Source organism: Hyperolius riggenbachi, chromosome 2, assembly GCF_040937935.1.
Source record: "Hyperolius riggenbachi isolate aHypRig1 chromosome 2, aHypRig1.pri, whole genome shotgun sequence".
In the NCBI taxonomy this organism is placed as follows: Eukaryota; Metazoa; Chordata; class Amphibia; order Anura; family Hyperoliidae; genus Hyperolius; species Hyperolius riggenbachi.
In genome coordinates, this window is record NC_090647.1 from 440,077,804 (window position 1) to 440,101,122 (window position 23,319).

The 23,319-nt window shown below is 42.5% G+C and overlaps 1 protein-coding gene across 4 annotated transcripts in view; it reads right to left on the bottom strand.

The window, feature by feature from the left end:
* LOC137546931 (SH3 domain-containing kinase-binding protein 1-like) overlaps positions 1-23,319 on the bottom strand; it is a 194,962-nt gene that overhangs the window by 94,365 nt on the left and 77,278 nt on the right. For 3 of the 4 annotated variants that reach the window (XM_068269987.1, XM_068269990.1, XM_068269988.1), the window contains one exon: positions 2,973-3,048. In XM_068269987.1, the coding sequence (XP_068126088.1) occupies positions 2,973-3,048 (76 nt within the window). Of the gene's footprint in view, positions 1-2,972; positions 3,049-20,957; positions 21,207-23,319 lie in introns of those variants that run through there. The other variant, XM_068269989.1, reaches the window with a different exon arrangement.

Genomic DNA, 23,319 nt, shown 5'->3' on the forward strand with positions numbered 1-23,319 from the left:
GGCAATCGCTAGTACTTTTAAAACGCTAGTGTAATGTAAAATATATGGCAGTGATCTCACTGCTGCAATTTCCGGCAATTTGCGGTAAATGCAAATGCGGTGCATGCAGCGCTTTTTTAAGATTTTTGTGTGCTGTGTTGTGCGAGGACCTTTTTGTTAACAAATGGCCTGGTCTTTAGGGGGGTTTAACACTGCAGTCCTCAAGTGGTTAAAGAGAACAACAGCTATCAACAAGTGATATGCTGAGGAAATACACTCCCCTTCAACCTCACTGATGACATCAGCCATGACTATGCAGAGTGACTCCTGCTTGCATCAGATGATATAGCAAATACTTCTGTCCTTTGCCCCGTCAATAAAGAGTCTACAAAAGCTGATAGTGTCCAGCACACACTCACAGCTAACCAGTGGTCTATGGACCACTGTGAGAGAATCAAGTTTTCAGCGTGGTGCCACTAGTGGCCAGCACACACTGACAGCCAACCAGTAGTCTATGGACCACCATGTGAGAATCAGTTCTCAGCATGATGCCACTGGTGAGCAGAACACACTTACAGCCAACCAGTGGTCTATAGACCACCGTTGGAGAATCAGTTCTCAGCGTGGTACCACTAGTGGCCACTGGCCAGCACACATACACAGTCAACTAATGGTCTATGGACCACCATGTGAGAATCAGTTCTCAGCATGGTGCCACTGGTGGCCTGCAACACACTCACAGCCAACTAGTGGTCTATGGACCACAGTGTGAGATTCAGTTCTCCGTATGGTGCCACTATAGACAAGCTTGTTGCCATGCCTTATGAACCTGATATTTCACACAGGTTATATCACAACATATAAACATTAGGATAAACATACCTGTTTCTAGGTAATTAACAGAATGGTACATGGCTTTAATTGTCTCAGTAATCTGAAATGGGCAGTGATTCATTCGAGGGCAGATCCCAAAATACAGAGAAAAATAGGAAGGCATTTGTGCATTTTCTATTCAAAGCAGGCAAGAAAATCTTGAAAGGGAAGGTCATTTATAGTTACAATCAGTAGGAGTTATTTCCTATTACAGAGTATAATCAGAGACTGGAGCTTGCCAAGTCTGACGTTATCCTCAAGGCAAGAAGCAATCCACGCCAAGGAGGAAAATCAGTTCATAATGGCTAGGCTGGGAAACTTTATTATGCCACTTGTGAAAAAATATCTGTGCTATATATAATCATTAGTAGTAATTCAATTATGTACCAGAGAAGGACAAACAATATTAAATGGAACTTTGGGTTCACTAGTTAAAAGACTACAAGGCTAATTCCACAAAGGTTGTTTGCCCTATTCACTAACATTAAGGCATAGGAACATAATTTTTATGGTATATGTGCAAAGCATGTGTGTGCATAAATTACCGCATGCGTGTCCCACTGGACAAAATCTATGTGTGTTAATATTAGGCACCACCAGGGGGAGTCAAAGTTAGACACCACAAGGGGGGTCTTAGGGTTAGGCATCGGTGGAGAGAGGATTCTGTGAGAGTAGGGCTAGCTCATTGTAAAATTGGTAAAGATTACTGATATTTTACTATCGTAATTAAGCTGCAGAATATCGGTAATATTCTACTAGCGGCAATATCTGGCACGCTTTTTACTGGGCACTTTTTTTACATGTACCTGTAGACATGTAAGCGGGTAACTATTGTGTCTATTAGTCAGGATTATGACTATAAGCAGTTGGTGTTGTCTCAGAGACTCTCCCCATCCAGTTCATGCATGACTCACAGACAGACAGTTAGTGTATAATCGGGTATGATCCTTTCTAGCTATGACCCTTTCTAGAGGAAGGGCAAAAACACACATTCCTCTCAACAGGTGATCCACCACACCCACATTTACTATGTTTCTATAGGAAAAGAAAAGGACTGTAAAAACGCTAAAGCGCAGTCTTGCAGTACAAAAACTTAGTCCAACTTTACTGACACAAGTACAAAAATACAAAAATAGACATCCATAAAAACATTTTTGATCCGTGGAATCAATCTTCATGAGCAACAATCAAGTATATGCAAACAAGAGACTTTTCATGAGACTAACAAATACTGTAATCTGGCTTGACGTGGTAAAACAATTAGCTATTCAGGCAACGACACATTTGTTTCGGGCTGTAATATGCCCTTCATCAGGCTGTTGTATAAATAAACAGTTCTGTAAGGCCCAGTCAGCAATATAGACTAGAGATACACGGACAAACTGGGGGCATCTGTGCCAACCAGATGCACACCACAAAACTCCACCGGCCAGTAGGGAAAATAACTGTGCAGCTATCAGTAGAGCGTGTGATTGCTGTTCATGAAGATTGACTCACAGCACGCAATCTTATGTTTACCCACAACTGTTATGGTGGCCACACACATTCGATTAGACAACTTTTTTTGTTTTTTTTGTTTTTTTTTTGGTCCAACGAAAAATTAGTCTTGTAACCAAAAACAATCACAACAAAAACAATCAAATAAAAGATATAAATTAGATGTAATAATATATACATTTTTCATTTATAAATGTGCATGGGTTCTCTGTGCCATCACTGCAATGTACAGTATGAAGACACACAACACAAACAACATTAAAAAAATTACCTTACATTCTCAAATCTGTTCCTCATTTGTTTTCATCTAATTTATCAATTGGACAGTAAAAGTTTTTTTTTTATTCTTGAATATAAACTTAAAATTAGGTCGAATTACTTTCATACAACCTTCCACACACTATTCAATTTCTGACAAAATTGATCTGATTTTTCTAACCTTTCCGACCGATTTTAATTTAAAAAAAATTACAATTTAGATCAAATTTATCGATCGAAAAAATATTTTCTCTCGATTTTTTTCACACAATGGATCATTTTAATTGAATTGTGGTAAAATCTAACAGAAAAATTGTAACATGTGGCCACCACTACACTGCAAAAATTTTAATAACATAACTTACGTTTAGTTTTATTTTCTGTTTCCATCTTCTGAGATTCTTGCGATGTCATCGTTGGTGGCAGTTTTTTCCCCATTGTCTAAAATACAAGACATTATATTTCAGCACATCAAAATATTGATCGATGGGTCATTTTCTTCAAATATCACTTAAGTATAAAGGATAACTGCACTTACATAATGTCACATGTACTGAAGCGTGCATTAAAGTGACTCGGTGTCCAACTGTTTATGGAATGAGAATCAAGCCTGAGTGATTAATTGTGCCCAACCCTTCCTGTCCCACTAAGCTGCTCACACTGGTCACTGAAAATGTTACACATAGGATAATATTCAATAAAGATCGGCTTTCACACATAGCTACAAATGGACTGTCCCCAATCCGAGCATGGTTCCCATGTATGACTATTAGCTGAGACAAAGGGGAAATATGTAATAGTTGAACATTTCTGTGGGTGTGTTGTAATCAGGCTTCCAGCTCAGATACAGACAGACGGTGAGAAGAAAACAGAACTCAAGAGCCAGCGATAACCCAGATTCCAAATGAAACAACTCTCTAAAAAAGAATGCTATCTTTACATAGGTGTCTATTAATAACCTTTCACAATAAAGCCAGACCTAGACATGAGATAACTTTCACCAGACCCACCCATTTTTTCAGACTCAGATTGCAAACACGTCTAGAACAAGGTCACGCTTTAGCCGCTTTAGCCGACTGATCAATTTGTATTGAGAGACCTGTCAACCAGCTTTCAAAGCCTCCCAAGATGACTGTTTTTTCTCTCCAAGATAAGTTGCTGTGTGCATGTGGTGCTCATGTTACCTCCTCCTCTTGCATCACTTCCACAGTCACATTAACACGTCAACCTGGCCATGACCTTATATCTGACCACCCCCGTTTACCTAAAGTTACCTCAAACAAGTCAAGTATTGTTTAAATATATCTATATATATATATATATATATATATATATATATATATATATATATATATATATATATATATAAAATTAGGTAAGCTTACTCACACAAATAATATGCATTTCCCAGGACATGACTACATCAGCTGAATTACTGGACCTGCCACCCAGCCCTAAAATCACATGGTCATGTATCTTGTACCGTTTGCCTTGTATAACTTTGTCCGTTGCTGTATAACCTTGTTACGATACGTCTACCATCCTTTAAAGAATTGTACCTTTGTAACTTGCCTACCCACCCCCTACCACACAGTTAAGGTACCCCTAGACCTGAGAATGATGGGCAGATTCCACAAAGAGACAAATTTATCTCTAATCAGATTAGAGATAAATTTGTATTTTGTTGATTCTGCCCATACACTACTGGCCAATTCCCATCCGATTTCAGCAGGAAATATTCAGGGAATCAGCTGAGTCCACTGCCGCTTCCCTTAATGTTTAATGTGCCCCTCCCCCCCGTGTGTGCATTTATACGTTACCTGTCCTGTAGCAGCCTCCGCGCGGTGTCCATAATCCTCCGGGCGGCTATCTATACATGCCACTGGCGCTTACTGTATGACGTCAGACGTTGTGTGCCGACGTCAGACACTGCGCCAATGTCGTTTACAGAGAGCCGTCCGGAGGTTACAGACACCGCGTGGAGGCTGCTACAGGACAGGTAACATACAAATGCACACACCAGGCACATTTATACATTGCGACAGTAGCAGCGGGGGTTTCTTTGTCTCGTCGCTCGTTCCGGAAATTGCCGCCATACCGCTGCACACCAACCAACTTCGGCCCGGCATCTTGCAGCATGCGCGTCCAAAAATTGGTCGCTTTGTCAGTCAGGCATGCACTTGGCAGCACCAATTTTCATCAAATTCCATTATTATAATCGAATTGGATGTTCGATCGGCCGCCAAGTCAACTGATATATGGCCACAAACACTGGTTCACATGACAGCCGGGGGCCCCAGTCTCTCTCACTGGCTGGGGCCCCCAAAACACCATGTGATACCCAGAGGGAAGTGCGGGCGGGCCCTGGACCTCTCACCACCAGGGAATTCACCCCCACTGCCTCTGAACTGAATGCTAACTGCAAAACACACAATTTGCTCACTCCCAATTAAAGCACTTTCCTACCTTTATCTGGTCAGCAGGCGCAGAAGCTTCCAGAATGCGGTTGACAGGTGAATGGTTAGGGCGGGGACCATGTGGGAGATGTGCCTACACGGGGCGTCCCTGTAAAAGATTATGTTCCCATCTACGATTACGTTGAACCGAAGCCTCCCACCTGAATGCTAATTTATGCAATTCCTGCTAGATCTGGTACAGCAGGCAAAGGGTGTATGACAATATACCTGATTGGCTGACTGACGCCTGCTGACCAGATAAAGGTAGGAAAGTGCTTTAGCTGGGAGTGAGCAAATTGTGTGTTTTGCAGTTAGCATTCAATTCCCTGGTGGTGAGAGGTCCAGGGCCCGCCCACACTTCCCTCTGGGCACTTTCCTACCTTTATCTGGTCAGCAGGCACCAATCAGGTATACTGTCATACACCCTTTGCCTGCTGTACCAGATCTTACCATAGACAAAGCATGGTGGGTTTGGGGCCCCTGCCAGTGAGAAAGACTGGGGCCTCCGGCTGTCATGCGAACCAGTGTTTGTGATTTTAAATTTCTTTTTTGCATCTTTTAGGATGCGATTGACAGGTGAGTGGTTAGGGAGGGGAATGTGTGGGAGATGCCTACACGCGGCGTATCTGTAAAAAATGTAGTCTATGATTACGTCCAACCGAAGCCTCCCACCTGAATGCTAATTTATGCAATTCCTGCCAGATTTGTTACAGCAATATGAACCACAAAAAATGGACAAGCACTATCAGCCAAACCCCAAGGGTGAGGGGTAGTAAATGGGTGTGCAGAAAGGAACTAGAAACAGTATATACCATAGACAAAGCAAAATGTCACTGCATAAACCGCATCACTCCATATGGGTCAATATTGACCCATATGGAGTGGTGCGGTTTATGCAGGGAACATCTTGCTTTGTCTATGGTAAGATCTGGTACAGCAGGCAAAGGGTGTATGACAGTATACCTGATTCGTGCCTGCTGACCAGATAAAGGTAGGAAAGTGCGCAAATTGTGTGTTTTGATGTATGGCCACCTTAACTCTCTGCTGAATATTTATTCTACAGCCCTACCTAGTGTGTCCATCTCCCCTCCCCTTAGATTGTAAGCCTTTGGCAGGGTCCTCCCTTCCCTATTGTATTCTACATGATCATGTGCCCCCATCATTGTGCTCCTTTCCAATGACTGCCTCTTACTTGACTGGTTAGGTCCTACCTGACCAGCTCAAAATTGCACAATCATGTATGTTGTACCGTTTGCCTTGTATAACTTTGTCCCATGTTGTATAACCTTGTTACGTTAAATCCTTTGTACCATTATATGTATTTATTGTTCAGTGCTGTGCAATGTTGGCCCTTTATGAATACAATAAGAATAATAAGTAAAAATTGTCCAGTGCAATGTAATATGTTGGTGCTTTATAAATGTAGTAAATAATCAGTTACCATTAATTTACACTACATTTTATTTACATCTATCTTTCATAATTACACAGGGCCATATTCTCTAAATATCCATAAAGGTGCCCATAAATTACTTGATTTGCGACCTGTGTTGAGTGTGAAATCAGCTAACCTGTCTGGTGGCATGAGTCCTGTATTCCTCTAAAGCCTTCTCTGCCGGCAACACCTGTACCCCATAACCCCATCTCACGTACTGACATCACCGCAGAGGAGGCACGTGGCAAATAGGTGAGCTGCTGCTACATGCATCACTGACTGAGGAAGGGGGAGGGGGGAAACATGAGGGGCGACCTGATAAGCGGAGGTGGCAGTGCTACATTTTCCAATATACTTCATGCTGAAATCTTTTGGAAATCGATGTGCAGTGTGTGGCCAGGTAATAAATCCCTCTCTGATCAGATTCAATCAGAGGGGTATCTATCAGATGGTTGATCTGGTGGCCATTGACTAACATATGCCCACCTTTTGTTATCAAGGCTGATAAAAAGACATTGGTCCATCAAGGTCAACCTCATTATCCTTGAAATTATCTTCCTGATTAAATCAAGTTATCATCCTCTCTTCCCTCACCTAGCAATCATAACTGTGGATGCCCTTCAACACCATCCAAGACCCTTTTTAATCTAGTAGAACATTTCCCACAAATACGGTAAGTCTTGTGGTAAGATACATGTTACTGTGAAGGAACCCTGTGTAAACAGGTGGTGAAATCTCCCATCCATCATGCATAATCATGTCCTCTTGTCCTTCATACAGCCCTAGAGGAGATAAAGCTCATCTGCCAAGCTTTGGATGTATTTATACACCCTGGAACAGAAGTCTGGCATACATTGAAAACCCTCTGTAAATCTAACATTGATTCTGCTTCCAGTTCTGTCAGCCTGTAAAATGCTTAATAACTGTCTATTTATAGTTCGGTAATAAAAAGTAATTAATATAGTATCATCGTCATGAAGATCTCCTCTGGAAATGATCTGTTTGGCACTTATCCATGCTTGCAATCTTCAAAGGCAACCTAATGAATAACTTCTTCATGCAAGCATATCATGTGACCTAGACGTTATTAGCCAGTTACTGATCTGCTGATGTGTCATCCTCCACTATCCAATACGGTACATATTATCATCTTATGTTTAGCTTGTTGACTCTTCTTACCTTTTGTTTGTACCCCTTATCCCTTTGCTAATATGATCTTACCCTTCTTTTTATTAAATACCCCAATGAATTGCCCCGTTTGTCTCCATACTTCCTTAAGGGGCCCATACACTCAGCCGATTTTCTGGCCGACCGATCGATCAAAATCGATCGATCGCAAATCGGCTGTCCAATCGACCGTTCGACGGCCGATTTCAATCGATTTCGATGGATTTCCATCGAACTGGCAGGGTGGAAAATCTAGGTCGATCTGTTGAGATTGCTTATCATTTTGCATTGGCCCTAATGGAAATCTGATGGCAAAAAATGCCATCAGCTTGTTTTTCAATAGATTTCAAACTGAAATCTATTGGAATTCTATTCTAGTAAAAAATGTTCCTTTTACACATCAGAAAGATAAGAATTACATCTGATGATCTATCTGGTGCTAATCTGACGAGTGTATGGGCACCTTTAGCCAGACTGTCAAAACCATCATCAGTCAGGAAGCAATATGACTTCAAACGACTGTCAATATCTTCATTTTACTGATAGGAAAGAACAAGAACTTATTACCTCAGTACGTGTCCTGGTTCCACAGAAAACCAAGCGCCATGACTTTAGGTCTATAATTACTTTAAACTTCCAATTAAGTTTTTTTATAGTTTGCCTGTAGACAGTCTTTAAGTTAGGAGACTGCTAGCACAAATCTTCTTTATTAGAGAAATGATTAGAGAAATATATAGTCTTAGCTTCTTGCATGTTTGCTATCCAGCAACAACTTGTGCGTGAAATCACTTTCTATGAGTATGGGGACTGTGGTGCCTGTCTGTACTTTGCCCTCTTAAAGCAGACCTGAACTCAGAACTTCCTCTCTGCTCTAAAAGATCCTGTAAAGAAAAAACATTTCTTTTGTTACAGCTGACAGAAAATCCTGCAATAAATCTGAAGTGAGTCTGCTGCTTTCATGGAAGCAGACATATAGATAACATCCCGTGTTTACAAATTAGCTGCTCTGCCATGGCAGAGGAGATTCCTGAGGTGACACAGCTGAGAGATCAAATTACAGTGGTGATTAGTCACAGATGATGGTGAATTAGATTAGACAGGCTAAACTCTATAAGTACATACAGGGTGCATGTCTCTATGTTTTCCTACTGTCGAGTGCAAGAGTTCAGGTCCACTCTAATACAATAACTGCATGGGTCTCAGATCCATGGATATTGTTTTAGGCATACCTTACCCAAGGCAAAACTACCTAAGGTAAGCACAGAGGTATATTCATGTTTCTCTCCTTGTGTCCATAATTCTTTGAAAAATTAGACTTTCTGTCAAATTTTCAGACAGGATGCTTGTTGTGATATTTCCTCCTATCACCCTTCCATTTCCTCATCTTCCCTACCCACTGTCAGGAACCGGCCCGTGGCACGCCTCCGTATACGGTTCCCGACTGCGGGTTTGACCAGATCAAGCGGGGGACAGCCTTATTCAAGCTACAAACAAGGCTGTGACCCCTATAAAGCTCCTTACTGCCAACACTAGCGGTTTGCTAGACACGTTCACTCAGCTGTCGAGTGCTCAATACGCAATCTGCGTTTTCGTATTTGGGTCAGCTTTGTGCTTAGGCCGAATACGAGAACGCCACGCACACACAGTTGCAATCTCACACGGTAGTGAAGCAAAACCACTAACAGTCGTTCCGAAAGATACTGTTAGACTTCCCACTTGGCTGTCGAGCGCAGAAGTGCCCCATGCACACAATGCAATTGCAATTTCATATGGTAGTGTTGCTCAAGCATACAATTAGGCATGGACTTATACACAGCTACACTGCAGTCTCCTCTAGGCTATGAGTGTTAGTTTAGTACAGCAGAAGTCAAGCTTATTAAATAATAATTTAATATTCCAGGAAAAAAGTGGAACAATGCAGAACAGAATATATACAAAAGATTACAAAAAACAAAATAAAAGGTTACAAAATTAAGAGTTTACAAAGATACACACCAAGCGATTTGCTTACCAAAATACAGGGATCCAGATAGAAGAACCTTGGACTTTTGTGGACGGACACAGTTCTAGCTTGACTAGGAGCCCCTTAGCTTGGGCCGGGAGTCCAGCTGCAGCTACCGTCAGAAGAGGACTGATTTTAGGTATCTGTCCCCGGTTTTTTATAATGGAATATTTGCCTTGAGGCTGTAAGCCTGTTTGGACGGGGGGAACTAGATTTAATTACATCCTCAGACATAATTTGATTTCCAGAGATCTAACATCCACATGTGAAAAATGTACTATAGCCCACACACAACAAAAGACTTCCTTAACCTCCAATTTCCCCCAGGTTAAAGTGTATTTTAGTACATACATGAAAAGACTTCCCTAGTCCACGTTACAGGTGACAAACACATTGTTGACAGTATTGGCCTGAATAGCCATCTCCTAATTAGAGGCGAGGTAGACAGTTCCTAATTACTGTCCAGGTTCCTTTGCCTATTGAAGGTGACTGGTCTATTCAATGAAGACAATGGCAGTTCCCTTGATCTCTGCCCTCAATGCAAATTTAATCTACATACAGACATTATCCAGGTGACACCTTCCAAAAGCCAGACTGGCTGACATACAATCCCATATGATACAGTCAGAAAAATGAAAGAAATATGTTCTTGTATTCCTTACATCATAAGCACCCCAGTATATCACCACACCCATTCACTCACCTTATGGGGCAAGGAAAAGGAGGCAATGGGAGGGCAATAGAAAGGAACATTGTTGCAAGCCTGCCTCATCGGTGGAGTAAAGAGAGTAACAGACAATGCACAGAGGTGTGTGGATCTAGCAAGAACATTCCTCTGTGCTTATCTCAGGTACCTTTACCTCAGGTCAGGAATCCTTCAATGCATAAATAACTTAGTTGTGTCTCTTTTTATGTCTAACATTAAATCAAAAATTATTTCTAGCATTAGTTCAAAAGATGAAAAAAAACCTTTGTAGTAGTACTATGGAAACTAATAAAGGATGGTCTGGATGAGGACATTGCTATAGCACCATAAAACCTTTAGACCAGCCCTGAATATAATGCGCCTTCAGCAGCTCTGCCACACAAGAAATGTCAGTGCCCTTTCAGCATTCAAAGTTATCTTTGCAGTCTGAAGAAACACAAGCATAGTTTAGGAGAGGAAGCTCTATTCACGTGATGATAACATGGCCACAGCATGATCCTGCCAGAGGCTGAACTTTGTAAATCAACTCTCACTTCCCGTTACTTCAATTTCTTCATCATCTTGTGTAACAGTCAGGAATCTATAAGTGTAATTCATGCTGTAATTACCCTTAAGGCCCATTTCCACTAGGGCTGATTGCGCCCGATTTCATGCACACGAATACAGATCCAGAAATCAATAGGTTGCTTCCGAATTCGTATGCATGAAAAAATCTGAAGCAAAGCGTAATCGGCATGCTAAATGCCAGCGTCCCTCTCCACTAGTGGAAACCACCCTAAGCAAAGTGCTGACTTTGTACAAAAAAATATCTGGAGTGGACCCAAGGCCCTTCTAGAGAAATACAAAAACACAGAGACCACAGGAGCCCCTTATAAAGTAGCAATTCACTACTGTACAGCAAAGTCCTCTGTATCCGGCACAGGCGGTGCTTGCCGAAAAAGTACAAACCTCCCGCCCCATACAGCAAAAGGAGGGGATTGGTCATCTGGCATCCTGTATACGGCTCCTGGCATTTCAACTGACCGCATCAGGTCAGGTGACACTCCAGGAGTCAGGCATGGTCGCCGGAAAGCCGAAGGAAGTTGGAGAAAGGGTAGAAGACGGTGCCTGGAGGCTCGGTAAGTATTTTCTAACTCACAATGCCTTGCAAACCTCTCAAAACACTGTCCCCGTTATCCTCCTCAGGCAAGCCGGTTAGTTGAAATTTCCAGTTGCCGGAGTCCCGGATAACTGGGACTTTGCTGTATGTATATATATATATACACACATATATATATATATATAATATATATATATATATATATATATATATATATATATATAAATATATATACAGTAGGCACAAGGCGACACCTGTGTCAGGTTTTAGTTCCTTTCCTGAGCACACCACAGGTTCACTACACAGATCTGTATATCAAAGAGACAGGAAGTGTTAAGAATTCACACATAGTACTAACGAGCTGACAGAGGCTCTAAAGCCTCATACACACGAGGCACCGTTGTAGCTGTTGCTAGCACACAGGAGACGTGTGCGCAACAGCTCGGCGACAGCTCCGCCTGAGCAACAGCTGTCTACACGACAGGCAGAGACACGGCGGAAGCTGTCGCCAAAGGTTCGGCCCCCCGCCGGATGCTCCCTTCTAGCTGTGGGTAGCTGTTGCTAGTCCGCACATACACACGCAGTACGCGTGGCGGACTAGCAACGGTTGCTGAGGCAGCTGTTGCCGGCGATTGGCCAAGTCAATCGCCTGGCAACAGCTCTGAGTAGCGACAGTTCGTGGCGCGCGCCTCATACACACGGAGAACCTGTCGCCTCAACATGCGCGTGCCACGTGTTTGTGGCGGCAGTTGTGCCCCGTGTGTATGAGCCTTTACTCAGAGGTGCCCACACTTATCCGGCTTGTGAGCTACTTTAAAAAATTAGCAAGTCAAAATGATCTACCTATGTACAATTTTAGGACCACAATTGTATATGCAGAATGGAAAATGTAGAGGGGGCGGGATCTTCCATGAAGTCCTTAGCGATCTTCCGGTAGATTGCGATCTACCTAATGGGCACCCCTGCTCTAACTCTTCTCCACTTTATCTAAAGGTGGCCACTAATGGTCCAATTTCCAGAACAATCTACTGACTGATCCAATAGATGCGATCGGTGGGAAACGATCAATCAGGTCCACTAACAGGAACACATACCCAATCCGACCAATAGAACAGATCCCAGAAACGGATTGACTCCATTGATCAGATTGGGTATGTGTTCCCTACCCATTAGTGGACCTGATCGATCGTGTCCGTCCGATTGCATTTATTGCATTGGCCAATCAATATTTTTTGAAACTGGACAATTTGTGGCCACCTTTAAACTACAATAACATATTGACAGAGTTGCACGTATTTAGTGTAGGTGCCACAAAGTGGATGTGATTTGGTATTATCATTAGTTCTGCAAAGTGACAGACAGAGATAGTCAAAGAGAAACTGATAATTATAAGTTGCATGCAAATTTCATGCAGCTTGGAATCGGGCCAATCACACTCAGCAGAAAGTACATTTGGTTGGCTTACTTTGAAGCTGCATGCAATTTACCGGACAAGTGAAGTGAGAAGGATATGGAGGCTGCTATAGTTACAGTGGTGTGAAAAACTATTTGCCTCCTTCCTGATTTCTTATTCTTTTGCATGTTTGTCACACTTAAATGTTTCTGCTCATCAAAAACCGTTAACTATTAGTCAAAGATAACATAATTGAACACAAAATGCAGTTTTAAATTATGATTTTTGTTATTTAGTGAGAAAAAAAACTCCAAATCTACATGGCCCTGTGTGAAAAAGTGATTGCCCCTCTTGTTAAAAAATAACTAAACTGTGGTTTATCACACCTGAGTTCAATTTCTGTAATCACCCCCAGGCCTGATTACTGCCACATCTGTTTCAATCAAGAAATCACTTAAATATGAGCTATCTGACACAGAGAAGTAGACCAAAAGCAGCTCAAAAGCTAGACATCATGCCAAGATCCAAAGAAATTCAGGAACACATGAGAACAAAAGTAATTGAGATATCAGTCTGGTAAAGGCTATAAAGCCATTTCTAAAGCTTTGGGACTCCAGCGAACCACAGTGAGAGCCATTATCCACAAATGGCAAAAACATGGAACAGTGATGAACCTTCCCAGGAGTGGCCGGCCAACCAAAATTACCCCAAGAGCGCAGAGAAAACTCATCCGAGAGGCCACAAAAGACCCCAGGACAACATCTAAAGAACTGCAGGCCTCACTTGCCTCAATTAAGGTCATTGTTCATGACTCCACCATGAGAAAGAGACTGGGCAAAAACGGCCTGCATGGCAGATATCCAAGGCGCAAACCACTTTTAAGCAAAAAGAACATTAAGGCTCATCTCAATTTTGCTAAAAAACATCTCAATGATTGCCAAGACTTTTGGGAAAATACCTTGTGGACCGACGAGACAAAAGTTGAACTTTTTGGAAGGTGCGTGTCCCGTTACATCTGGCGTAGAAGTAACACAGCATTTCAGCAAAAGAACTTCATACCAACAGTAAAATATGGTGGTGGTAGTGTGATGGTCTGAGGTTGTTTTGCTGCTTCAGGACCTGGAAGGCTTGCTGTGATAGATGGAACCATGAATTCTACTGTCTACCAAAAAATCCTGAAGGAGAATGTCCGGCCATCTGTTCGTCAACTCAAGCTGAAGCGATCTTGGGTGCTGCAGCAGGACAATGACCCAAAACACACCAGCAAATCCACCTCTGAATGGCTGAAGAAAAACAAAATGAAGACTTTGGAGTGGCCTAGTCAAAGTCCTGACCTGAATCCAATTGAGATGTTGTGGCATGACCTTAAAAATGCGGTTCATGCTAGAAAACCCTCAAATAAAGCTGAATTACAACAATTCTGCAAAGATGTGTGGGCCAAAATTCCTCCAGAGCGCTGCAAAAGACTTGTTGCAAGTTATCGCAAACGCTTGATTGCAGTTATTGCTGCTAAGGGTGGCCCAACCAGTTATTAGGTTCAGGGGGCAATTTCTTTCTCACACAGGGCCATGTAGGTTTTGAGTTTTTTTTCTCACTAAATAATAAAAACCATCATTTAAAACTGCATTTTGTGTTCAATTATGTTATCTTTGACTAATAGTTAACGGTTTTTGATGAGCAGAAACATTTAAGTGTGACAAACATGCAAAAGAATAAGAAATCAGGAAGGGGGCAAATAGTTTTTCACATCACTGTATGTCCTTTTAAACAATAGCAGTTGCCTGGCAGCCCTGCTGATCTATTTGGCTGCAGTAGTATCTGAATAACACCAGAAACAAGCATGCAGATAATCTTGTCTGATCAATAATGTCAGAAACACCTGATCTGCATATGCTTGTTCAGGGTCTATATCTAAATGTATTAGAGGAAGGGTCAGCAGAATAGCCAGGCAACTGGTATCACTTAAAATTAAATGCATATGACAGTCTCCATATCCCTCTCACTTCAGTTGTCCTTTTAATTAGCATGCAAGACAGAACTCATCGGCCATCTCAAGTGACAGGTTCTCTTTATGAGTCTATACACCCAAGGGTAAGGTAAAACAGTAATAACGAGCATTTACGAAGTATGTGAGGAATATTTCTTGTCTATTTCTTTCCATGAAGTCGCTGTTCAAGCACTGCAGGCACAGAAAGCCCATTATTTGTGTATTCATATGCTCCCACTTGCTTGCTGTGTATATTGGAAAGTCTGATTGGGTTTCATTATTCAGCCTGCTTACCAAGATAAACACAGCTGACAGCTCTTCTGACAGTCAGATAAGATTAGCTTTCAAAACATCAGCCAGACCAAGCAGTGCTGCATTCACCCAAACTAGAAACTGTACAGCCTCCAATCAACTCCATCCTAAATGATGAGACATTCAGGCTCATGTCAGATATCACACTGCGATGGATGAAATAAAAAAGTAACGGGGGAAAAAAATAAAAAAGAACGTTCTGCCAATAGTAATTATCTAATCTGCATGACTTTTATTCCAGTTGCCTATAATCAGTTGTGACCAGCGCAATTACCCTTTATTCATCTGAAAATTGTCAAGCTGCTGGGATGGCGCTGCCAATCGTTTGGGACGTTATTTTGTCGCCTTGTAATTAACCCTTCAAACGACTTCCAAGGACATCCACGGCTATCAGACTGCCAGGAGCCTCCAGCTTGTGAGGAAGCGTTTTCCGCTGGCACACATAGAGAGATCTCAAGCTGGGAGATGGATCGTGGTTTGGGAAAAGCGGCCAGCAGCCTTGCAGGGAAGATACTGGCATGCCTTTTCCTCAGGATCATCAGTCTCCAGAGTGAATTAGTCCTTTCTTTGTTTTCATTAATGAAATGCAAATTTGTGAAAGTTTCATGAGCTGCGAGTAGCCCTGACTGATAATTTTACAATCGGGAATATCTCACCAGCGGGTTTGTCAGACAGCTTCTAAGCCATTTATCAAGGAGTCATTTTCATGCAGGAATACTGGCGTTTAGATATTAAAATTATTTGTGCTTTGATTTCTGGCCTCTTTTGATGGGATGGTGGAAAGAGAGGACAAAAAAATTGCCCTATCAAGGATGCAGACAGCAACAAAAACACCGCTCCATTTAATACTATTTACAGATTAGCATCCTTTCATAATGTGTACCCTGTGTAATAATGTCCCTGTTGCTGCATCCTCCTGTGTCCCTGTGTTGTGCCTGGCAAGCATGCGTGCCACATGGACAGACTTCAGAGAGCAGAGGAACAGGGGAGTGGCGGACGTGTGCATGTGCATTCGTGCGCGGCGGTGAGCGCATGTGGGTTGCGGATGTGTGCACGCGTGCTTCGGAGGAGGGGGGCATGTCCAAGGCCTGGCGCCCGTTTTGCAACAGGCGGGCCTTTTATCTAGTAATTTCTTAATTGTATGATCATCTCTGAATGCCCTTCCTGCCTTACGAAAGGTAAAAAGGAAGAACTAAAAGAACTAAAAAGGAACTATACCCATGGCTCCAACACTTGAAGTAATGCATGATGGGTATTGTTTGCAAAAGTATTCTTTTTTTAAATTGGGATTGTCAACCACAAAATCAAATTCTGTTTACCCACTGCTTTGTGTTTATTAGGTAGTCTACACGCAGTCTGCATCACAAGCATTCCAATATAATCATAAATGTTTCTGCTGTAATTAATTTTATCTCAGTCAGCCTGGTTGTATTCTGGTACATTGCCAATTAGAGGGAAGCTTGCTATCCCCCCGCCTCCCCCCCCCTCATTCCTGCTCTTAACTGATTGGCTGAGGGCAGTTCAGTGTGACAGGATGAAGTTGAGTAGGAAAATACAACTCACCCCTCTGCAGAAGCTGCTGAAATAGCAGTTTCTAGGAGAAAAAAAAAGAGTAAGGTAGGAAATGACATCAGGATTGGCTTCAGTCAGCGGTAGTAAGGATGGAAAATGCCTGGAACAGTTTTCTCTTTTTTTTTTTTAATATATAAATTTCACTGAAATCAAAACGTGGACTGTACATATGTAATGAAAGTAGTTATCTACTTATGTATGTTTTTCCCCCCCCCCATGGGATAGTATGGCTGTCCCTGCTACTTTAAAGAAGCCAATACTGTATTTCAAAAAAGTTTTGACCCAAGTCTGACTTTAAAACACAACTGTCATGAAACAAATAGGGAGGTTTTTATGCCAGACATCCTTAAATGTGCTAGTTTTATGACTGAGATGCCAACTCAACTGCTAAAATACTACAAAGCCAAACAATCCACCCACCAATTTCTGAAAAAGTTGTGGTTTATTAAGCCATCAAGCTAAACATCCATCACCATTCGATCAACAGCAATCATTTTGGGGCCACTAAGGTACAAGATGTCATGGTATTATACAGCTGAACTCTGAATCAGCTGCAGCACACAGATATCTGAGTAATTGTATTGGCTAATGTATATACTAAATATATATGCTGACAACTGTTATTGGCTACAGCATTTGGCTATAGTGTTAGGCATTTGTAAGGAGTAGGTAAGTGTTAGGGATAGATAGGGAGAAGGTTAATGTTCGGCGCAGGTAGGGGTAAGGTCGTGTCCGTCTGATTGCATTTATTGCATTGGCCAATCAATATTCTTTGAAATTGGACAATTTGTGGCCACCTCAACTCAAGAGTTTTCATCTTTTTTTTGCCTTCTTTAAGGCTAGGTTCACACATACATTTGCAAGCATTTTTTCTGTACACCATATGCATTCCTATGCAGAAAAAAATTCAGTTTTTTCCACAGTAGATAATGTAAAAAACACAATAAAGGCATGTGGTGTTCAAAGCAATTGCACCAGGCTGCAACACAAAAATTGTAGGAAACCTGAACTACTGTGAACCAGCCATTAATTAACAACTTTTCTCTCTCCAAAGGCCTTTTTCTATTTACACTCAAGCAAGCCCTCATCATGCCTATACTCAAAAAAATCTTTCTGTTGACTCCTTTTTCCTACACAACTACCATCCTATCTCTCTCCTCCCCTTCTCTTCCAAACTACTTGAGCAACACATTTACTCAGACTTATGGCCCATACTCACGGGCTACAATTGTCGCGACAGGTCGCCCGTGAGTATGAGCCGTTGCACGGGCGCGCACCCCGAACCGTCGCTAGTCGCTGCTGTCGCCAGGCGATTGGTGCGGTCAATCGCCCGGCGACAGTTGCCGACGCAACTCCGCCGCAACTGTCGCTAGTCCGCTTGAGTATGCGGACTAGCGACAGCAACCACCAAGGAATACCCTCAGCTTCCGGCGGGGGGAGGAACTTCAGCGACAGCTTCCACCGCATCAGTTGCCAGGTCCCTCCGCCGTGTGTATGCGGAGGGAGCTGGCGATGAGCTGTCGCCGGCCTTTCGCGCACTCGCTCCCGTGTGCTAGCGACAGGCCAGAAATGTTGCCCGTGAGTATGGGGCATTAGTCCGTCACCTCACCACTAATTCTCTGATGACCTCAAATCTGGATTCCACCCAAGTCACTCAGCCGAAACTGCCCTACTCAAAGTAACAAAAGTCCTGGCAACTGCTAAATCTCAACACCTCTATTCTCATCCTCTTAGATCTCTCTTCCACTTCTGACATAGTGTAATGCTGGGCATACACGGCCCAGATTCTTCTTATCAATCGAGCCGCTGATGGCTCATTTGATAATTTCCGACATGTCCGATCACCGTGTGGATCGATTCCCGGCTCGATCCCCGCGGGCGGACAATAGGCACAAACGCATCGCTGATAAGCGCTGAGAAGGAAGTGCCCACGGGGACAAGCGGGAATCGATCCGCGCATACCCGCGGACGAGCAGTGACGTCCCGGCGTTGAGCCGCTCCTTCTCCAATTCCTCTCATCCATGGGTTTAGGGTTTTGCTCTATCCTGACTTTCCTCTTATCTCACAGATAGGGCCTTCAGAGTTTCTAACTCCAGCACCACCTCCACCTTAAAGTTCCCCAAGGCTCAGTCCTCAGACCTGTACTTTTCAATATCTACACTTATGGTCTTGGCCAGCTACCACCTATACTCTAGCGATACTCAAATCTACCTTTTGGCTACTCTAACAGCATGCGTTGCTGACTGTCTATCTCCTCCTTCATGTCCTCCCGTTTTCTGAAACTCAACATGGACAAGATCTAAATGGTAATTTTTCCACCCCACAATTCAACACCCCTGTACGACTTCACAATTTCTGTTGATGGCACTTCAATAACCCTCTTTTCCCAGGCGCACAGCCTAGGTATAATACTGGACTTGAGGCTCTCATTCAAACCACACATTTACAAAACTAACCTCCACTTGTTGTGCCACCTAAAAAACATCTCCCGCACCCGCCCTTTTCTCACACAGGACACTACCAAACTTCTAGTGCATGTCCTGATTATCTCACATCTACTGTCTGCAACACTCTGCTTTGTGGCCTACCTGCTAACTGTTTCACTCCATTACAGTCTATCATGAACTCTGCTGCATGACTCATCCATCTCTCCTCGCGCTTCTCCAGCTCTAAGCCAGTCTTGTCAGTCTCCTCATTGACTGCCAGTTACACAAGGACACAATTCAAAATCCTGATGCTAACCTACAAAGACTTTACAACCTAGCTCCTTCTTATTTAACCAATTAGCATAAACTTGATGTTTATAAGCATCCAGTTTGTGCACCCCTTGCTCAAACAGGATGTACAGGTGTGTCCTGTCAATCAGCAGCGGGTGAAAGTGTGTGTACACTCTACTGCTGCTCGTTTACGGCGGGACATTCACGTGGGCGATTGGCGAAAGGGAACATGTGTTCCCTGACCCAATCAAAGTGCCTGTGTTTGAATAAACATGACTTCAATCAGAAGCCATGTTGTACATCACCATGTAAGGTGATGGCGCTATATAAATCGATTATAATAATAATAAGGATGTGCGGCGCATCTGGTTTGGTAAAAAGGAAAATTGCACCCGAACTTTGGCAAGTGTGAACCCTGCCTCACAGTTAAGCTACATACAGAAACTACATTTTAATCTCCAAAGAAGATCAATTGTGATTACGGTATCTTTGTCAAAAATCTAGACTCAGTACAGGTGTTCCAAGGAGTTGCTGCCAATGTCATTAGTAATCTACAGGTTTAGATCACCAACAACTAACTACTCTAACTAGGCTATTTTTGTCCCTACTTGTTTCCCTCACCCGTCTACATAGAAAAGAAGATGCCGCTCTGCAAAGTATTTACATAGTGACTAGTCGTTAAAGTGGACCTGAGCTCTTGCACAGGACAGAAGGAAAACATAGAGAAATCCACTCTGTATGTATTTAGAGAGTTTAGCCTGTCTAATTCCCTCTCATCTGTGACTAATCACAAGTGTAATTTGATTCCTCAGCTGTACCAGATCAGGCATCTCGGCGGCCTCGGCAGAGCAGCTATTTTGTAAACACAGGATGTTAACCCTATGTCTGTTTGCATGAAAACAGGAAGTAGTCACACAGCAGATTTATTGCAGGATTTCTGTAAGCTGTAAAAAGAAATGTTTTTTATTTAAAGGTCATTATGCCGTTGCCTCTCTCTTAGAGCAGAGAGGAAGTTTTGAGTTCAGGTCTGCTTTAAGCTGTCACTCAACACTTACTGAGCACCAGTATGGGCCTCTAAGAAGTAAAAGTTAGAGCGCTCAACTTTAAAACAGCTTTAGATATCTACAGATCATTCTTTGATTATATTACAAATAAAATGAAATTCAGTAGCCATACAGATTACCTGAAAATGTCACTAGTAATAGTTTTGTGAGTGCCTGGGACCAATTTCAGTGTGTGGTTCCAGAAACCACTTTGGCGCTCCCTAATGGGGTACTTAGACTGCCAACTTGAACTCACGCTCTCTTTATTCCATTCTGAATACAGACACATCAAATGACTGCAAATTAGAGACTCCAGCTAGCATATTCCTGGCAGTTTATGCAATAATACAGTAACTGCAGTTATGTCTATAAAGAGCTTAAGGCTATGTACAATCTAATCTGATACGCAAATAAAAAGGCTGATAAAACAACAGATCTGAATGAAGTGAAAACATACTTACAACTCAAAGCTGATTAATATGTATAAAGTTCCAAGGCAGGCAGTTTGGCTCTGTGCGACGGATGACGATGGAGTCAGGAGTCCTGTGGTATGTTGTCTATATTTATGTTCAGTGATTGTGAAGACACTGGTGATTATTAATGGCTGCACCCTATGATGATAAGCAGCCTGAAGTCAGAGTCTGCCTGTGTCGCTATGCATTACCACAGTAACCCATGCAGGTAGTGATGATGAACATCCTCACACTGTGATGAAGCGCTGGGCTGCGTGTATCTATAGTCTCTAATGACCCTGAAGCTTGTATTTGTGCTGCCTCTGCCTGTATCCTGTAATAAGTGTGCAGTTTGCTGACGTGATCTTCGATGCCCTTGTAGTCTACAGTATCACTACAGCTTTCTATATAGCGGGCGATGAGTCAGGAAGTCAGTAAACAGAACTGCACGTCCAATGAGAAATAAAGTGAAAACAGCTGCATTGCTGTGGTGCAGGGAAGGTTCATGAGGAACGCAGCACATCTTCCTATAGAGATACATGTCCTCCAAACCAGGCTGTTTCTGACATCTATTGTGCAACTCTCTCCATTGTCCACCCCACTCACTGGTGCTGTGCATATACTGGGAACATATAAGAATGTGCAGAGTGAAAACATATGCTATTTTATATGTAAAGAAGAGAAAGGAAAGTGCATGGCTTTGTTGTACTCTGTAAAAATAGGGCTGCTGTTTAGACGGCACGGTGGCGTAGTAGATAGCACTCTTGCCTTGCAGGGCTGGGTCCACGGTTCTAATTATTGCCAGGACACAATCTGCAAGGAGTTTGTATGTTCTCCCCGTATCTGTGTGGGTTTCCTCCAGGCACTACGGTCTCCTTCCACATCCCCAAAACATGTAGATAAGTTTTGTAGTTTCCTTCTAAAATTGGCCCTAGACTATGATAGACACATGCAATGGTAGGGTTTGGATTGTAAGCGCCTATATACTCTGTACAGTACTGCAGACAATGTCAACACTATATAAATAATGTTAAAGGTCAAATCAGCCCAAATATTGGCAGTAGTGTTGGAAATGTCTAGGAGAACTCATGGAGAAGCATGTGATTTGTTTGATCAGCTGATAGATTTGCAAAGCTCTGATTTGCTGTGATCACGTCCTTTAGCACATGATCAGGACCAGCAAATCAGAGACTTCCATATCTATCAATTTGCCAAACTGATCACATGGTTCTCCATGAGTTCTCCTATACATGACCATCACTAATTGGCAGTTTGGTTTGGCTGAGCCAGCCCTGAACTATGCCAATATTTATGCCACATTCCGGGGTTTGGAGGGCAAGACCATAATGCTGGGGGTCTCCAGTCAGCAACCAACATGAAGCAGGAAACATCATCCACCAACTTCAAGGCATCAGGCATCCTATTGGTTGCTTGCGTCATCAGTAAATTTTCCCCACTCATTTCAGTCTTGTGTTCTTATAAGGTCTCATTTTTCTGCTGCAGAGGAGATAGCTATCCAAAGGAGGGTGGGATGGGGGCCTTAGTATAGCATTGACAGAGTGGTACTTAGTGCTGGTAGCCATGATGTGCAAGCCAGGCAAGCACTGAACTATAGTGCTAATGTAGTTTAGAATCTGTGTCAGCAATCATCATCATAAGCACTGACTTGAGCTGTGAAACTCTAGAGCGTGTATATTTTCCACTATTTTATTTTTAAAAGATTGACTTTGTTCCATTTGCTGTTGCTATATATAAAGCCCAAGTTTGTCCCATGCTGTTATACTAGTAGGTTTGTGATTTGCTTAAAAGTGTCTCATTTATAATTTTCCCGAGATCAAAATACTGCAGGTACTGTTGCGGAATCTGAAGACACAGTTTACATTTTACCATTATACTAGGGGCTTTGAGATTTGCTTTTTCAAGCTACTTGAAGAGTGACAATGACAGTTCTTGCAATAAACAAAAATCTAACCGCACAACTGCCAGACATACCTTATGTTTCTCTAACCAGAATGGCATTCTAAACGAATGGCAACGCTGGTCAGGCCAAGCCAATGTGCAGTGGTGGTATGCATGGGGGTGGTTCGTTGTTGCTAATATTTAGAAAACAGACTTTTTGCCCTCGGCCACTGTTGGAATATGGATTTTTGGGAGAAGGGCAATGCACAGTTAACATAATTTGCTAAACCAGCACCAGCTGAACCTTATACTACAAAACAATTACCGGTAAACAAATTTTAGCAGAAATGGACTCCAAACTCAGAAACACTAGTAGAACATGTTGATCTAATCATTCTAATTATGCATTGATATCTCAGTTTTGTCCAGCGCCACATCATTGTCTTTGTTTGTGTGATTGTCTGGCAAAATG